The sequence below is a fragment of the Bombyx mandarina genome, chromosome 22 (genome assembly GCF_030267445.1).
Source record: "Bombyx mandarina strain Sakado chromosome 22, ASM3026744v2".
NCBI lineage: Eukaryota > Metazoa > Arthropoda > Insecta > Lepidoptera > Bombycidae > Bombyx > Bombyx mandarina.
Window position 1 is genome coordinate 6870084 of NC_143228.1, and position 19539 is coordinate 6889622.

The 19539-nt window shown below is 35.4% G+C and overlaps 2 protein-coding genes across 2 annotated transcripts in view; both read right to left on the reverse strand.

Annotated features, from left to right (window-relative positions):
* The window catches only part of LOC114249287 (protein FAM107B), a 33871-nt gene that overhangs the window by 9914 nt on the left and 4418 nt on the right, over positions 1-19539 (reverse strand). Inside the window, exons 2-3 of the mRNA XM_089737088.1 lie at positions 5816-6029; positions 776-885 (exon numbers count right to left, since the gene is read on the reverse strand). Of these exons, the coding sequence (XP_089593214.1) occupies positions 776-885; positions 5816-6029 (324 nt within the window). The remainder of the gene's footprint in view (positions 1-775; positions 886-5815; positions 6030-19539) is intronic.
* LOC149500318 (uncharacterized) lies at positions 9573-18707 on the reverse strand. The gene is made up of 2 exons (XM_089737034.1): positions 18647-18707; positions 9573-10174 (listed from the first exon to the last, which is right to left on the reverse strand). Exons 1-2 carry the CDS (start codon positions 18705-18707, stop codon positions 9588-9590), a joined length of 648 nt encoding a protein of 215 aa, XP_089593160.1. The 3' UTR covers positions 9573-9587.

Consider the following 19539-nt stretch of genomic DNA (forward strand, 5'->3'; position numbering starts at 1 on the left):
CGTCAAGGTCGAATGCCAATATTGCAGTTATATTTGAGCGTGACATTCAATTACTACATTGACAAGACAATCTACTTCATCATCATCATCAACAGCCCACAGTCGTCCACTGCTGGACATAGGCCTCTCCCAATCTACACCACTGAGCCCGGTCTGCGGCTCTCCTCATCACAATCTACTTAGCTGGGATATAATAATAGTCCAATAAAGATTACAACTATCCCTTATGTAATAGTGTTATTTGTGGTAAGAAATGGAGCATTTATCGAGAATGAATTCTAACGAGATAAGAGAAAATTATAAAGAAAGACAAACAATATTTAGTTAGATAGACCTGAGACTGTAATTAAAAAAGAATCGTACTAATAAATACCATAAACACATTATGTGAAGATCGAACAAACAGACAACTAAATGAAGAGATTGTAACATTACAATATCGGTGATTTGAACTCAATCACAGCCCTATTTTACTATTATATGTTACCAAAATATTATAAACGTTATAAAACTTATGTTAAGGCTATTGTTCATTCTAAGGCAAATGACTAATAATCCCAATAAGACCAGAGAAATATTGCACGATCCCAATACCACAGTGCAAGAGAAATTTAATATAATAAAATTGAAACTCGATTGACTTTTGTTCCGTCATTACGCAATCTTCAAATTCGTTATATAATGCAATTGATAGTTTTGGTGTACCGAATTAATTACAAGATATCTTGCTTTAGAGGTTAGCAATCTAATAAAAAAAAAACAACGAATTTCTTACCTGGCGCATCCTTGTGTTGCTGTTCCCGCATTTGATTCAATATCTGCTTCTCTTTGTGTTTCGATAGCGCCTTTTCCAATTCACTCTTTTGATTTAGGACATTCTTTCCTCTAAAATAAAAGAATAGCTTCATTCAAAATTCTCTATAATAATAGTTGCTCAAATTAAGTTTTAATATTTTTTTAAAATGGTCCTGTTAAATGTAAAACCCTTGTGTAGTGCTATTGAAAAATAGAATTGTTCATTATTGATTTTTTTTTTTACTAGGCCAGACCAGGCCAGAGCATATTATTATCTGGTGCCAATCGGGTATGACAACATGAATCTAATCGGCCACCTTACACGGGATAGGTAAGAACAAAATGGCTTGCAACAGTGGTACTAACCCAGACACGGTGGCCATACCACAAGGAATTAAGATATAATAATAATATTATGATAATAAATAAACAAATCGCGCACGATTATCATTACAACTTGGATCGCCTTTGTTATGGGAACCAGAGACAGATATCCATACTTATATACGATTAAATAAATACATATTATATAGATAGTAACCACCCAGACAAACAGCAAACAAACCTGTTCATTATAATAATATGATTTTTGTACCCGGTGTGGGGCTCGAACCCACAACCCTCGGCGCCTCGGTCAGGGACGCTAACAACAGCACCACCGAGTCAGTCGTAAGTCGAAAAAGTCTCAGATAAGAATTAGGTTATAGAATTAGGACTGTACCGTTATGTAAGATACAGAAGCTTTCATGTAGGATATTTTTTTATAGGAATTTCTGTAATCCAAATTCTCTAATAAAAAAAAATCATAAACAGTTCAAGTGGAACCTTGTATGGAATTGTTGTGGCGCGAATGACCAAAACAAGGATGCACAATACGGTATATGACGTCACGTCATTAAAATGCAAGCGCGCGAGTGAGATAGCAATGTCGCTGCTACACCGGTTTTCTTCATACCGATCATTGTTGATCTTGAAGTACCGATCTTCAAAATATGAATTGATTGTGACAAAACACGAACGCATCGGGACCACCGAAAATATGTGATAGGGAACCTTTCAGTCAAAGTGTGATTATATACACAACAAAATTATAGCGACTAAAAAAACCGAAGAGAGATGGAGAGAGAAACGTCTCTCGAAATGAGAGAAAGAGAGAGGGTACAATAGGCGATCTTATCGCTAAAAGCCCTCTCTTCCAGACAAAGCCGTTTATCTACAGAAATTCAGAAAAATATACAGTAGGTATGGTTGCTTTATACTATTATTAGCACGTCCTTACGGATCCATCAGATCCAATAACCTTTGCACTAGACGCCTTCAGCTCTAGGAGCAGGCTTAGGGACCTCGGTAACCGTACTCGTCGAACTCGACAAAGAGTTCGCCGTGCAACCTAACCCATGAATCAGCTCGCTGAGTTTCTCGCCGGATCTTCTCAGCGGGTCGCGATTCCAATCCGGTAGTAGATTCATTCGCGAAGCAGCTACTCTTGAGTTGTTAGGTCTCCTTCGGAGGCGCTCGGGTAGCTGTTAGCAAATCCCACCCCTCCTGGCTGAGCCTTTGCTCGCCCACCTGTCCTGGTGAAACTGGAAAGGCCTCCGGGCCACCAGTAATCCTTCAATCATAAAAAAAAAAAAAAAAACTATTATTAGCAATAGTTAGATTTTTATTATTAATTATTAAGTGAACTATTTTATATTTAAATATACGTAGTATTAAGCGGTAGGCAGCGGCTTGTCTCGGCCCCTGGCATTGCTGAAGTCCATGGGCAACGGTAACCACTCCCCATTAGGTGGGCCGTATGCTCGTCTGCCTACAAGGGCAAACCATATTAAAATGGCATTACAGCTTCGGAATGAGCGTTGACTGCATATCTCCGCTAGTAGATAGCAGATACTTTACACATATAAAAAATTTGCAGACAAAGACTAAAATATGCGAAAACAAGCGTGATAAACATTAATATCGATTAGAAACTTTAGAATGAGATAAGAAAAACAGCGTAGTGGCGACGTTGTTGTAATCTTATCATATCGTGTTGTGATACGGAATCCATTAAATGTATTTAACCTTATATGGTAATGTGGAATTTCAACTGATATCAACATTCACGGCGAATTGTGCAAAGTTTACCAAATGGCTAATAAAATGCGCGTCACAACAACATTCGTTCCATTCGGCGGATACTTACTAAAGTTACTGTAATTTATACAGATCGCATTATAAACAGCAGATATTACATAAGTTTACTCATTTACCTACATAAACATTGTCAACAAATGAATTTATCATAAATAATTTACGCAACAATCTCACAGTCACTATGCCTAAAACACAATTCGTTATTGTTTCATGCAAAGCTCCCTCGAAGGATTCCCACGCGCGGTACCTGCATGTGTGAACTATTCGTTGGCACTTACTGCAATGACGTCATATAACTGCATTTTTTATTTATTTCGCTGCACATCTGTTCTCAAATAAGTCCTGCTAGTCTAACGTTGCGTCACCCATAATAATCCTTCGTAATAATGTATTCGTATTGCGTTGTTGATCTCAAATCAAATTAATTAGTTTTGCAACAAATTTTGAAGGTTCACGACTTTTTAAAATGTTATTGTTACTTGAAGCGTTCATAATTAGGCCGATTTACGTTAGTGTCAAACTACCAAGCTAAAAACTTATTAGAGCTAGCTAGTTCGTTAGCTCGGTTTAATCCCGGCTAAATTAGTCCTCGGCACATTGTCACTGGTGCTTGCGACGTATAGTTAACTCTGTTTACAAGACGAATTAAGGCCACCGTCGTCATCTACATCGTTCTATATCTAGACCTAATTATTAGAATTAATGAGGCTAACGCTTTTCTGTTATTGCATCTTGAGTTGCACATAATTTGGAATAAATAACGCTGTTTACATTAGATTAAGCTATCGACGAGTTTGTTATTTGAAAATTAATCTAATTTATAAATAATTACCATAATTAGGTAATATTACTTTGACTTGTGACCTTTGTTCCTTATGTAACGTTTAGAATAACTTTTGTTTGTTAGATTGATGTAGGTTTATGATAGACTATCAGATAAGTACATGTACAGTATTTTGTTGGGAAAAATCCGGGGTTACCAAATTAGGAAATTGCTGAGTATTCAACGACATGATTGAAATTCATGACACCAATAGAAATTTTACATAGTTTGCAAACATTTTTATTCCTTACGCATCGCGTTAATTGAAGACACAAAATAACTAAACTTAAATTAAAACAAATAATTAAACTGGAATCTATCAATGTTTGTTGCACTATTTACTAGAATACATTAAAAATTATGTGCTAGCAAGTCGGACTGGAATTGCTTCCTTCCGGAGCCTGCAGAAGCGGAAATAACAGGACTAGATGGAACCGAGAATCAAATTGGATGTGCAAATGGGCTGTTTCAACAGGTTGACTCTGTATTCAAGGTAATCAACCGACTGCATTTAGAAAATCAATTCTGGAAATTCTAAAAATTAACTACATACAAAAGAGTTGTGCAATTTAGTAAAAATAGAAAGAGAATATTGTAATTTCAAAGATCCAAATGAAACTCCAATAGCTTGGCGAACCACAAATTCCAATGGTTCGTGCAACAGATGTGCAATAATTGGTTTGGTGCCGAGACAGGATGCGGCACACCTGTCTGCGAGAATTTAAACTTAGGAACGGCAAAAACGAAGTATTCAGTTTGTTATTTATATATCGAAATACGCTAATAAAATTATAACAAGTATTCTATCATTATTCCTGAGACATTTTACATTATTTCTGTTATACCTCACCATAACAAAATACCAAAACAAAAGACCACCAATAACAAAAGAACCCAAAAAGTAGTTAAAAGAGACGATCAATTAACTAAAACAGACAATAAATACTTTGTGAAATAAAAATTTTTATAGTTAAAATCTATTAGCTCTCTTTTGAAAACTAATCACAACGCATGTTGTCAGATGTAGCCAATAGTTATATTTTAGTATATTATCTATGGTTCATTAATATGAACGTATTAGTAACATAAATATTAGCATATTTTTAAATACTAGTGGTCCCTCAGTTGTCGATATTCGACTATAATTAATTGAAATTATAAGTTTGAATATTATTATGATTCTATTGTCAAAGACTTTACTTCTATAATCACAGATTTTGCCAAAGCGACACTATAGATAAATAATATTAAAGACGAACAATATATATTAATCTATTCTGAATTTGACCACAGACTTTAACCAAAAACAAAAGTTTGACTTATATAAACTTGAATAAACAAAATAAATAATGCACATTTGTGTCAAATACATTTTTATTGATTTAATGTATATTATTATATTCTTCTCTATATTGTCTATAAGTGTGGGCATACTCTTCTGTCCGCGTAATTTTTGTAAAAAGGAGTACAATGTTTTTACTTTACGTATATAGTTTAACCACAAAGTATGATGTCATATGTGGCTAACCGTTGTTTTAGTACATAATCTATGGTAAGCTTATTGCTGCAAGATTTTTAACTACAAAACTAGTCTGTAACTCATCAGATTATTACCACAAATACTACAAAATCTGGTTTCCTATTTTTATAGTTTAATGTAAAAAATAACTTTTTAAAATCATAAAGACCATTAGGTCAAAAGCAAAAGACGGCTTCTTCTCCGACACACAGCTTATCGAAAAGGCTTTGTGACAGACTGAAGTACTTATTAAGGACTCTTCGCTGTAACAATGGACAAAGGGTAACGCGACCACGGGAAAAATTCCTGATATTCCGGTACAATAGCTCAATAAAATTATGTGCTATAATTTAAGTTCTTGCTATTGTTTATGTGTACTATAATTTCGTGGAGCGTTTCTATTAATATCTGCTGACTTTTATTCCTGCTAGTCGGAGATTGTATTTACGACAGACTTGTACATAAAGGTTTATTTTTTATTTTTAATGGCCTCTAAATAATCACAATACGTTAAATGGAAAAAAAATTTTGGTACTCACATCCTCTGATTAAAGAGCAGCTCTCTATGCAAGTCCATACGCTGTGGACTTTCTAAGCATGGATTTGGCAGTCGTCGTGGTGCGATGAGGCTTTCACTCCCCGCACCATTCTCGCCTTCTTGCACCATATCCACGGCGCCCAGGTTTGCTTCCGACACCAGCGTGGACACCAGGTCCACGCCGCCGCCACCACTCAGAGCGTCCACAGATAGCACTGAAAGAAGAAAACTTTATAGACTATATAATTTTATTAGAGATAAGATAAGATAATAGAGAAGTCTAGAGATAATAGAGAAGATTAAAGATAAGATAATAGAGATGTCGTCGTGGCCTAACGGATAAGACGTCCGGTGCATTCGTGTTGAGCGATCCACCGGTGTTCGAATCTCAGGCCAATCTCACCAATTTTTCTAATGAAATACGTACTCAACAAATATTCACGATTGATTTCCACGGTGAAGGAATAACATCTATACTAATATTATAAAGAGGAAAGATTTGTTTGTTTGTTTGTTTCGAATAGGCTCCGAAACTACTGGACCGATTTGAAAAATTCTTTTTCCATTAGATGCCGACATTGTCCCTGATGAACATAGGCTACTTTTTTTTATTTTTTTTTTATTTTATTTTTTTGGTTTCATGTGTGTTTTGATGTTTCCGAAGCGAAGCGAGGGCGGGTCGCTAGTCGTGTAATAAAAATGAAACCCACAAAATTATAATTTGCGTAATTACTGGTGGTAGGACCTCTTGTGAGTCTGCGCGGGTGGGTACCCTGCCTATTTCTGCCGTGAAGCAGTAATGCGTTTCGATTTGAAGGGTGGGGCAGCCGTTGTAACTATACTTATATCTCAAGGTGGGTGGCGCATTTACGTTGTGGATGTCTATGGGCTCCAGTAACCACTTAACACCAGGTGGGCTGTGAGCTCGTCCACCCATCTAAGCAATAAAAAAATGATATTAGCACATATTATTTATTCATATAATACATTCATTATTCACCGAAGCATTCATCAATTGAAAATTAAATAGGTAAAGTGTATGTTATTGATAATAATAAAATAATAGAGGTCCGACAGATTTGGATACTTTTTTTATTTTTACTTTTTGAATATGTATTTGATTACTATCTAAAAAAACTGTAACGATATTTCTTTTATTATAGAAATCTTAATTTACTTAAGTGGAGTAATCGACAGATGTATAGTGTTTTGAATCACGCTAAGGTTTTAATAAAAATATTATATTTCGTAAGTGTCAAGTCATGGGAACAGCTGGTTGTTGTAAATAATTTAGAAATAAAATGATAAATACACTACTTAAGTACAGTTAAATACAGTTGATTATATAGATACCAAATATGCCAAACTACTCTTTTATTAATAAAACCGAAATATTCCATTTTGTTTTCATCCCATAAGTTTGGACGTACTCGACGCAAGCCGTTCAAATTTGTTTAATGAATCATTTGATGATATCATCAAGGTATTATGAAGTCGATGGCATTCCAATCTACACATTCAGATACAAACTTTAGGAAAAAAATGCAATCATATTTTATGAACTCACTTTGAATCAGAATTAAATAAATATTTGAAATATGAGCAAACACGCACTAAACGACTTAAAATTAAATTCAATTAATAAATTTTCGTGTCTTTAATTAGCAGCAAATACGAAATGCGCTTTTTCCCAACATTAAAACTTACATAATGGAGAACAATTAAAACTATTGCCTATGTGTATTACAACATTCGATTTCAAACTTGAATATAGAATAGGTGAAACAATCAAGTGGATTTAACAATCACATCGCTATAATGTAAGTAAAAGTGAATAACACAATAATCGTACTACACATTAAAGGCGTGAAAACATGAGTACTTTGTTTTATAGCTAGGGCCTGATTCGCCTCGATCCACAGCCGTGGTTGAAAGTCCCCCTGATCTCGGCTTAATAAGAGTGCGAAGCCCGGACCTCTCGCATCCTTCCTAAGGAAATAACCTAATATTACGTGGGAACTCTTTCTAGGGGAATACTATTTTGAACGTTTAAAACGTTTCGCAACTTGTTCCTGCTCGTTATCTCGCGCCACGACCTCATTCCCGGCACTTGGTACAAACGGAAACTGTGCAGTTATGAACTCTTGAAATTCATTTCACAACTTTCGCGTAACTGAACAACGAAAATTTAAAACAAAAGCGCGACTCGAAAACAACAAACAATAAATTCGTTTGCTTAAACAAATTGAATTAATGAAGCGACACAATGACTTTGATACGTACGCTTTATGTGGCCTAAGTAAACGAGTTATATGTATGTGAAACCTAAGAACCAAGACTTCAACACGCTTGGAACATGTACCATAGAAAACTTAACATGTAACCGACCTCAATATATTGAATTCAATTTTACTACCGTATGTCGAAACCATCCGTGAAAACTATATGGCAGCAGTGATGAACGATAACCACTTATAGATAACCGTTAAACTTTATCGATTTGGCATTGCATGCTGCCACAGTAGCCGTCCCAATTTTATAGGTTTATAGTTCACTTGATGGCGAGTGAAAAAAGGTTTTATACAATATTATGGCTTATATACATTAAATTTTTAGTACATTTTTGAACGCACACTGATTTCTTTTGCAATTATATGAAATGATTGCGGTAGTATCTTAACGACCATGATAATCATTGATAACCGCATCATTTGAGAAATACTGGATAGTTTGGGTTATTATTTTGTATTAATTGCTGCCTGAATAAAACATTGAAATGTAGCTCGGAAAATTGGAACCAAATGATTACAAACAACTTTATTTGAATTTAAACTATACAATTATAAATAATTCAGCTCCTGATCAGCTAGTATGTACATATTTTTTTGTTCAAAAATGACCTCACTCCACTGTAAGTTTGTCTTTGTTTCGTATATGACGCAAATTATACTACATCTACTTTAAGGATTATATTACTTAGCAGGTCGCGGTTTCACGATACAACGTCGACCTTGTAACCTTCATTAACTGTTGCTAATAAATTAAGAGTCTGTTAGAATAAATTTAACGTTGTGTTATTTTTTTACCACAATTCATGAATATTCTGGAATATAACGCAATAAATACCTCATTCAACTTCTTCTTATTTGTAATTCAATGACGTGAACTATTTATACGAATATTATCACTCTGTTAATTCGGTAACAAAATGTTAAAAACACTTGACTATTTATTCTTACAGAATGTTTACTTAAAGGAACAGTAGACGCGTAGGTTTCCCTACGGACAATTTCGTGCCGACAAATGCACGACATAACACACACGGCTATTTACATAATACCTGTTATCAGATACACAACATTCACTTAAAAGACCGATATACTCGTACTGTACTTACAAAAAAAGTCTGTTGTAACTTTGTTTGCTTTATTATAATATATACGAGTGCATTTAAACTCCATTGTATACCCGTCAAAGATTTCACATAGCGATAATTAAATTATGATAAATGTAATTTTTAAGTAATCCTTAATTAAGATAGTTAAAGGACATCGGGCACCTTTGTATGGGACACTTACCTACAGCGAACAAAAATGAAATTAGGTCTGGTGGATAGGCAATTGAATCTAGTTTACAATGGTATAGGTCCCATATCTGTGAGCCGTGGGAATAAGGAGAAACTGGACATTAAAAAAATATATTTTTTTTTACTTTTTTGTGCAATAATTCAAGAGGAAAAAAGGAATAAAAAAAACATGTTTTTCTCTTTACTTTTATTCTGCCGCATCCAAATCTACAAGAGTTTCGTCTAAAAACGCCGCAGGTGCGTGAAATTCTTCTTGATATATAGCCCAAGATAAAAAGTATACCACACTGGCGATGTGCGCGCAACTCCCTACAGTGCGGCGGCCGTGTATACAGGAACAGTAATACCCTTCGAGGCTTTGTCTTCCTTGCAATGCCGGATTTATTAGTATATATGTATAATAGCGTTTTGCTCTTATGTGACGAGACTGTATTCTGCCTCGTATTAATATTTTATTTTCTACCAACTCTCTGCGATGGTATAATTCCATTATATACACTCCGTTTGGCCGCATGTGTTCATGGCAATAAGATTTGGCCAATTTCAAATGGTATATTCCCAAGGTAAATAAAAATAGCTCGTCGTAAGTTAATTGTGGAAAATCTCTTAATTCGGGATTGTTTGCCTCTATCGGCGTGAATGCAACTCTTTGCCTGTTTAAGTTGTTTCGAATCACGTAATCAGCCAATTCATTTTCTCTATTTATATTCTCATTTATTATATTTATAAACTCTGCGGCATGAGCGTTATCTCTATATATATCAGTCAGGTTGACTTTACGAAAATACCACGGAGTGATATTTTAACTTACTGAGCGGTCATATTTAGTAATTAGGACAAATAGTCAACTTAAAATATGAATTTCATTTTACTTTTATTTCCATTTTCCCATTGTTATGAATTAAAATAACCACATAATATTAAATATGATTGGAAGCACTATGATTTAAAAGTGTTTTGGTTTATGTTCGCGACTTTAAAAAAAGCGGGTAAAAAACGCCCAATGATCTTTGAATCCAAAATTAATTTTATAAATTTTAGCATGAAGTGACTATCATTCGATGTAATTTACATTTTGACGCAGATGAGCTTGCTAGACACGATCAAGGGGTAGTAGCAATAGTGTTTCAGATGACTGTGGTCCCGTAACTTCTGATTAATAATCAGCCGACCATTATGTAAGGTCCTCAATTAGTTAAAGAATACGTAACGACAAGGTTTCTTTTGTCGCAGTTATATTCATGATGACAGGAAAGTATGTCGAATTACTAACGGCTGAGGTCATAAAAATAGTTAATATTGAGACAACAAATAACACTGGTTAAATGTACTTCATTCGAACGTTGCTATACTACTAAATTTTCTAATAATTTTATGATACTTTCGCCGGTTTCTAAATATTAGGCAATACGTTACTCTACCACACATTACAACAATCGATAGTTAGAACGAGCACTTATTGCAATAAACCGGAAAATATCAGACAAACACGGAGCCGGAACCAAAAACCGTCGGATTGACGAAACAATTCAATAATTACCTGCGTTAACGACAATTAAATCAAACATTTATTATAAGTGATTTCCTAACGGCATATTTTAACTAAGAAATGTAAATTAGCATTGAATGTTAACTGTATTGTAGAACTGTGGCATACTGGTCCGCAATGTTTTCATTATAAAGTCGCTTATACTAGATGCGCCTTGCAATTTTTTTCCCAAACTATTTCGCTGGTAGCCTAAGAGGTTATTCCAGCTACACGCGGACGGGTAGTTGATCTCACAGACTTAACTTGAGAGAATTCGCTAACACTAGTCCTAGCAAAAGCAGTGCATCACAGAATCTACCATCAATCGAAATCGCGACCCACTCAAAACATCCGGCAACAAGCTCGGTGGGTTGTACGTACCACACAATGAAAAATGTCGAATCGCTCGCGAAACAGCAATTAAACAGCAAATTGTGAATATTACGAGATGCTTTCCTAAATTATACTCTAAAAAACCTGTCAATAAAATCAGAGCTCTGGCGCTCCTTCACGAAAAAATATATAACCAACTTCTGCGATTCCGATCCGGTGGTAGATTCAGCGAAGCAGTGCTCTTGTTAGGGCCAGTGTTATCAAATTCTCTCAGGTTGAGCTTGTGAGTTCAGGTACAGTCCGTGAGTAGTTTGAATAGCCCCTTAGACTACCAACGATTAGGTGAGGAAAAAAGACAACTTCTAATTTAAATATTCACCTTATGCAAAAACCATATCTATATAAACTTTTTAAAATCATGAAGACCATTAGGTCCATTAGGAATATTATATTCGAAAATCCCTTAAATCCTAATAAAAGTCACGCAGGCTCAAATGATTCTGAGATTAGCCTGGTCAAATGGATACAGGCAAGTTTTTAAATCGCATTTAGGTTTTAGTCATGTACAATAAAATGAGCTTGGCTACAATAAAAAAGCCTCTATTCTGAAATTACAGTACGCATTTCAATTTTACTTATTTGTAATACATTTCATCTTATTCAATAGTCTGAACGAAGCGTCCTTGAGAAGGGTAGGCTGGATAATCCCGGGGAACGTTTATTGAACCGCCCACTTCAAAGGTCACGTATCACACTTTTTTTAAAACGATCATTATTTTGCGAAACACGTGTACAAGAATTATCTTCTTAAGCTTAATGATAATAAAGAATGTTAGGAATTTATTAAAGAAATCTAAATACCAAGATAAAAGAGGCTCCAATCAATTCAGTATAGCAACTTGCTACATTATAATTTCTAAGTATTGTACCATGAGAACTCTTAAAGGCGGTAACTTTTAGCTAGAATATCTCATAATTACATTCCATATAAGGTAGTAATAGTATATTGTCTACTTTTTCTTCTATACTTCCTCTAAGCACCTATGTTAAGTACATACTAGTAGTCAGGTAATTGAGAATATGCACGAAATCATACCACGACCTTGCTTGCTTCGCTTATTTCTGTCACGATGCATTCTTGTGGTTCAGTCTGAAAGTTGGGATAGCTGTCAATGGAATTGATACTTAGGCTTTCAGAGTACATACTCGTGCCTATGTTTTAGGAAAACATTTAAAAATTAGTCTGCCTCCTTCCTCAAACCTCCACGAACAAAGTATGACAGGGACAACTGTAATAAAGGCAATAAAAACAACAAAAATATAAATTAATAAGTAACTTTACCTCGGACGCACCTACACAATTTCTAACGTCACTCTATGGTAAGCTATCGTCTAACCTTTGACCTACGGGTATTTTTAGCCCACCATCCGACGATGTTGTTTTAGCAAGGCCGTGGTCGTGTTCATTTGCTGAAACAATTGACGTCATTCGCCATCTGAAGGCTGTTAACTTGTTAAGTATGGCCCCGTTAATCTAATATATACAGTTACAAGGTCTGACAACAACTAATTAATAAGGATAAATTTTTATTACATGCAGTACCATGTACTTTACAACAAAGACATCTACAGAAACACATTTGTTTCAAATTACGCTGATGTGAAGAGTCTTTGAGAACAATTTCAAAGCACTTCCCCGAGCTTTTCCAACTCGTCTTTAGACCGCCAAAGAACCCAACGACGAACGTCTTCATTTTCTAGCGACATATTTTCTGGAGCACAAGCCAAACCTTTATCATTAGTGTGACAGAAAAAAAAGTGCGTAATGGCAGAAACTATGCTGGTTTATGAATAGGCGTGTACGTGAAATATATGCGGTTTTCTCAAGTTCTTTATTATTTTCCTTCTTTTTTTCGCAAGAAACGTGAATGAAAGAACCGCTAAACGTTTGAACTAGCTAATTGTAAAAGATCATTGAAAACCACACTAACTTAATTCATAATATCGCTCTCGTACATAATACATACTCGGTCATAGCAGACATGATAAACGGTTTTATAACGAAATTAATTACAATTCTGGGTGAATGAGCTTACCTACCTAGTGTTAAGTGGTTACCGGAACCCACGAAACCTCACGACCTGAATCCTTCCACCTTATGGTAAGACGATTCCACCTTGAGACGTGAGGTCGAAATCTGAGCATTGCATATTGCAGTTGCGTTGCAAGACGTCCCACCACCAATATAAATTTTATTTACGCACAACTCAGGCACAAATAAGACAATACATTGACTAAATGCTATACGCGGTGTTACGTCAACTGTTATTTCATTGAAAATACTGACGCCTATAACTTCCAGAACAAAAGAACAATACTTTGCAGATCACGATGTGAAGTTAAACTGAATAAAAATAACAACTCTCAAATATATATTATGTACACACATATGTATGTATGTATGAATGTACATACGTACGCTTCGACGAGACAAATTGATGCGACACCTAGTTATTATGTAGATATGTTTGTTGACAAGATTTGATACAACTGAAAATTAAGATAATAATGATGAGACTGTAATAATATACATATCTCTATATCAATACAAGTGACACCAATGACAAATAATTATCATTAATTAAGCCATATGGAGTGTCATTATAATTCTTGTTTAAATATAATAAATTTTAAAAATTAAATTTATTTTAATTAATTCATATTAGTTCTGTGGAACGAATAGTTTGGCCACATTGCCATAAAGGATGACGGCAACTTGGAAAATTTAATGGTCACCGGCAATACGGATAGAAAAGGACCACGAGGTAGAAACCCGACACGTTAAATAGGTAATAATAATAATAATATAATAAATAACGTCAAGTGATCCACAACAAATTTTTGTTGCGAGAAGGTGGTCACGGTCCTCGGCATTGAGGACACCGAAACGAGGAGGAAGAGGAACGAATAAAGACACTTAATAATTTTCCAATTCAATACTTCCTTCGGTTTTTCAAAGTTGGGTAATTTATATATTTATAAAATGAATACCACAACGTCAGAAGTCGTTTGGAATCCTTACAATCGTTCAGTGATGTATTTACTGTGTTAAATTTAGGCCCGCATTTACTGTTCCATTAAAATCTGATTATAAATAAACAAGTTTATCAATATTACTTTGTCCATTTTAAAGCGCATCGGTCAATGCTTTAATTTTATATATATTTTTCCGAATTTCAAGATATCACAAACACACTATAACTAGACAGTCACAGGTTGGGTTGGTGGTGTCGGCCTAGAGAACCACCTCTTTATTTCTGGTGGGTTTTGTAAAAGGCGACTAAGGGATTCATTGAAAATTGGGTAGTAGCATACTGTGGGTATTAGCCAAAGTACTACGAGGACCAATCTGCATTTATTGTAGATAAAGCGTACTATAAGCCCTCACCGGATGATACCATTATCTTGCCCCCCCGATCACCCTCTTCGGCCAACCTATACCCTGGGCCAGGAAGGTCAAGTACCTGGGTGTTACCCTGGATGCATCCATGACATTCCGCCCGCATATAAAAACAGTCCGCGACCGTGCCGCATTTATTCTCAGGAGACTCTATCCCATGATCTGTAAGCGGAGTAAAATGTCCCTTCGGAACAAGGTGACACTTTACAAAACTTGCATAAGGCCCGTCATGACTTATGCGAGTGTGGTGTTCGCTCACGCGGCCCGCACACACATAGACACCCTCCAATCCCTACAATCCCGCTTTTGCAGGTTAGCCGTTGGAGCTCCGTGGTTCGTGAGGAACGTTGACCTACACGACGACCTGGGCCTCGAATCAGTCCAGAAATACATGAAGTCAGCGTCGGAACGGTACTTCGATAAGGCTATGCGTCATGATAATCGCCTTATCGTTGCCGCCGCTGACTACTCCCCGAATCCTGATCATGCAGGAGCCAGTCAGCGTCGACGCCCTAGACACGTCCTTACGGATCCATCAGATCCAATAACCTTTGCATTAGACATCTTCAGCGCTAACACTAGGAATAGGCTTAGGAACCCCGGTAACCGTACTCGTCGAAATCGACAAAGAGGTCGACGTGCAACCTAACCCATGCATCAGCCCGCTGAGTTTCTCGCCGGATCTTCTCAGTGGGTCGCGATTCCGATCCGGTAGTAGATTCATTCGCGAAGCAATTGCTCTTGAGTTGTTAGGTCTCCTTCGGAGGCGCTCGGACAGTTGTTAGCAAATGCCACCCCTCCTGGCTGAGCCTTTGCTCGCCCACATGTCCTGGTGAAACTGGAAAGGCCTCCAGGCCACCAGTAATCTATCAATCATAAAAAAAAAAACATTATCTTGCCTATTTCTACCGCGAAGCAGTAATGCGTTCAATTTGAAGGGTAGGACAAATGTTATATAATGCAATTGAGACTTCGACCTCCTGTCTCAAGGTGGGCGGTGATGTCTATGACACTTACAATTGGAAATAATATATGAATGTGAAATAAGTACTTGAAATTGAAATAAATGAAAATTATGCAAAACTTATGACCCACCCTATACAACTACTGAGAAGAAAATATACATAAGCCTTTATCAAATTTACTAGACAGTCTCAGTACATTCAAAATGAAATACATATTAGATGAAAATCTATTTGAAACTACTAGTCGTATATGCATACGTACATCTTTTTTATTATAGCACTCTGAATCTTAAGCAGACGTAACCGCTATACAATAAAGCAACGATTTTACGTTCGTCCAAAGATACCTAATGGGATGAGGAAATTATTACTATGGTTATATGATTCTCAAGGCACGTGCGGATTGGTAACTGTGTATTTATGGACCGCAAATTATAAAACTAAATGGTCAGTGTCTTAAGAATTTTAACACATTGCCCTAAATTTTAGTTGGTCATGCTTTAGAAACGTCTAAATATTTACATTACACCATTAAGTAAGACTATTTAAATTATACATTCCTGGACTATTTAAACTAAAGCGTAATAAAGGTGTTGTTAAAATAAACAGAGACACGTCAATGACTGACCTTACACAAATAACTATTATAGACCAACGCAGCTTCTGTAATACATTCAGTACCGGATTATATCTGTCCGCCGGTATGGTGACGTGTTCAATCAACATTGAATGGAAGATCCCTCTGTCGTACGTGGCTCGATCAATGAGTTACTTCCTCATGCGGGCGCACACCAATCCTTTATGATACTTGATGACACTAATGACTCCAATCTGAATTTTCCCGTGTCCTTGTTATGGGGGGGTCAACTGATATGACCAAGAAAGGAGTGTACATCACTTCGTATGCTTAATAAGTCCAATAAAACTAATAGATCTTCATTGGCTCAATAGACGAATAAACTTTTTAAATGCATCGAAACGAAATACGTTTTAGAAACCATGTTGTTTTTTTTTTCATCGACATTGGTACATAAGCACTGAATGTCGTAACAGATAGTGTGTCCACAATCAACTAGGGTGTAAATGGAAAAGGGTTGAAGCCATTAGGGTACGACCCTCATATTATAGTTACAAGGACACAAGTGAATTAGGATATTCAATGCGGTTGCCAAAAAGATTCCTGTTATATTTAAATTCAAGCACATTGCGTCATGATTCATAAACGGTCTATTTTTAATTTTTTGTTCTGATTTTTTTTCTACTTAGATATAGAGAGAGAGAGAATACACTTTATTGCACACCAAAATACAATTTACATTCAAAAAACAGTCAAAAAACGGATACATTTGTACAATAGGCGGTCTTATCGCTAAAAGCGATAAAAGCTCTTCCAGACAATCGTTTAATTTACAGAAATTCTGGAAAATATAAAAATATAGCATAGATAATTTTTGGAATGTCTGTATTTGGAAGTTATTTCTGATTTTATTCATTATTTATCCATCCACTTTTATTACTATTACTATTACTATTTACTCCAAACGATTAGAGGTACATTCACAATTTGCTAGTATTAAATTAGCCAGTTTAAATCAACATAGAAACAACTAACATTTAGCTGAAATTCTCAAAGCGTTGTGCAATACGTATTTATAATACTAGCGTTTCTGTAATGGTACTAATAAGCACTAGCTGCACCTGAAATAGAAGTGACCGCGATAAACGCTCCGATGCAATAATAAGGGCTCTAACGAGATTTGTTAAAATATCATTCGAAGTACGTCCAAGTTCAATAAAACTTAATCTTCAATAATTTGCAGCATTTGCGACCTTAATTGATAGTTTTTATAATATTCAGAATAAAATGAAAAATATACACACGAATATCTCTGTCTGTGATTCGTCGATTATAAATTCAAAAGTATTAACATAATTAAAATTACTGGTACGGTTTAATATCTTATTCATTATTTGAATTGTATAATATTTCTGCCTTTGTAATAGCTTTAAGTTTTCATGGTCACGTGGAAAGTAGTCCTTAGAGAAGTTTTGATAATAATAATTAAAAAAAATCCAGACTACTGACCATTATTCACTTATACCATTTACTCAATCTTTCGGTTACAAATTTTAATTTCACAATATCTAACAATCTCACAATACCTACATCAGTTATTTTAGTGGGGTAAATATTTCAACTTTTAGTCTGTATTTTCAACTTTCTTGTACAGTATGTGTGAATTAATTGAAATAACAATTATTATGTAATGCTTTAACACTTTGTGCGAAAACTTAATCTCGCATCACATTTTTTTTTATTGCCCTTATAGGCAGACGAGTATACGGCCCACCTGATGGTGAGTGGTTACCGTCGCCCATGGACTTCAGCAATGCCAGGGGCAGAGCCAAGTAGCTGCCTACCACATCGGTCAAATCCAGATTTACAAACATGTCACACTTATCATTTACAACAAGTACGCGAATAGTAGGTACAAAATATAGTTTTAAACCGACAGGTAATGCTTGGATTAAATGAAACTAATATAAATATATTGCAAGAGTATTTTTACCACGATTTCAAGCTTATCTTCGAACAAAATTATCTCTGACGGTCATCTATAAAGATTTTTCAAGCGAGTGTAATCTCAAAACTCTGATCCTAACTTCCATTTTTATTAGTTGTTTGTTGTTATATTTCCAAAGAAAGATAAGAAGGTTTGTACCTAATTGACAATATTGAAAGCTAGGATTTTGCTTTATGAAGAACTTAACACGTAGCAAACATAGATAGGTTATTTTTAACTTCGAAGGTTTTTGTTATTTCTATCGGTTTTATATAAAATATTTTTCACTTTGTTTAGTTTGATAGAAAGATTTTCTTTTTGTTCAGGTAAGTAATAATAAGGCAAAGGGAAAATTTTTCAAAAGCCGTGAAACAGACTGAGAGAGCATCCACTCACGTGATTCTAGTACATTTTGTGCTCTAGACTTGGCGTCGTTTGCAGTGAATTCCTCATTCATTCCTCATAGGATGTTTAAATGAAGGGCTAGCAAAAGCTGACATGTAAAATTTAGCACGACAATTAACATAATTTGACGGAATCAAATTAACCATTCAATAATTTGAGAAGCGTAAAAGTTGTACAAATACTTTTTTATAAGTCACATTAAGTAAAGTTTCATGTTTTATCTGCATTCGAATTGTCATACGTTAGATTACTTTGCATACAATCCATTAAGATGTTTATAAAAACATGATGTCTAGTAGAAATCGATAAAAAACAGAGTTGACAACCAGATATGTAAACTTTAACCGACCTTGAGATTCATTGACCTCACCTGAATCCATTCTGACAGATTTGTTGAACTATCGATAACAGTGACGAGGGACATCCCTAGGTTGTAAGTGCGTTCATGGGCAGGGCTCTAAGGGCGTTGACCCCAACGGCAGACGGAGCTTTTCGCGTCTCGCCCTACTTGCCGCCCGCCCAACTCGCAATCGTATACGTAATTCTTGTTTTTTTAAACAATAAACCAATGGTTAAAAAACATATACTGCAGTAACAATTTGAAAACAAAATAAAGTTTTCGAAGGAAAAGACGGAGTTTTACGTTCAGATTTTTATTCATTGGCTTGACTTTGCGAAGAGTATACTTCACATTTCAAGCGTACTCAGTCTTCATTGTACATATTACAATGAAAAAAAAAATTGCTTACTACATTTTTTGGAACACCGTTAGGTATAACAAAATCATTGTTCAAGTGGGTTCATAGGCTAGGTCTGTGAAAATAATAGTTTTATATACATTATAGTGCCCGTTTGATTATTAAACCTGACCACAATTACAACAT

What these genes read in the sequence shown, in the direction of transcription:
- LOC149500318 (XM_089737034.1), bottom strand. Translation starts at nt 18,707, where the DNA reads ATGAATGAGGAATTCACTGCAAACGACGCCAAGTCTAGAGCACAAAAT. An exon ending in ACAAAATGTACTAGAATCAC is followed by an intron (nt 10,175 to 18,646) that starts GTGAGTGGATGC and finishes ATTTTCGTAAAG; the next exon opens with TCAACCTGACTGATATATAT.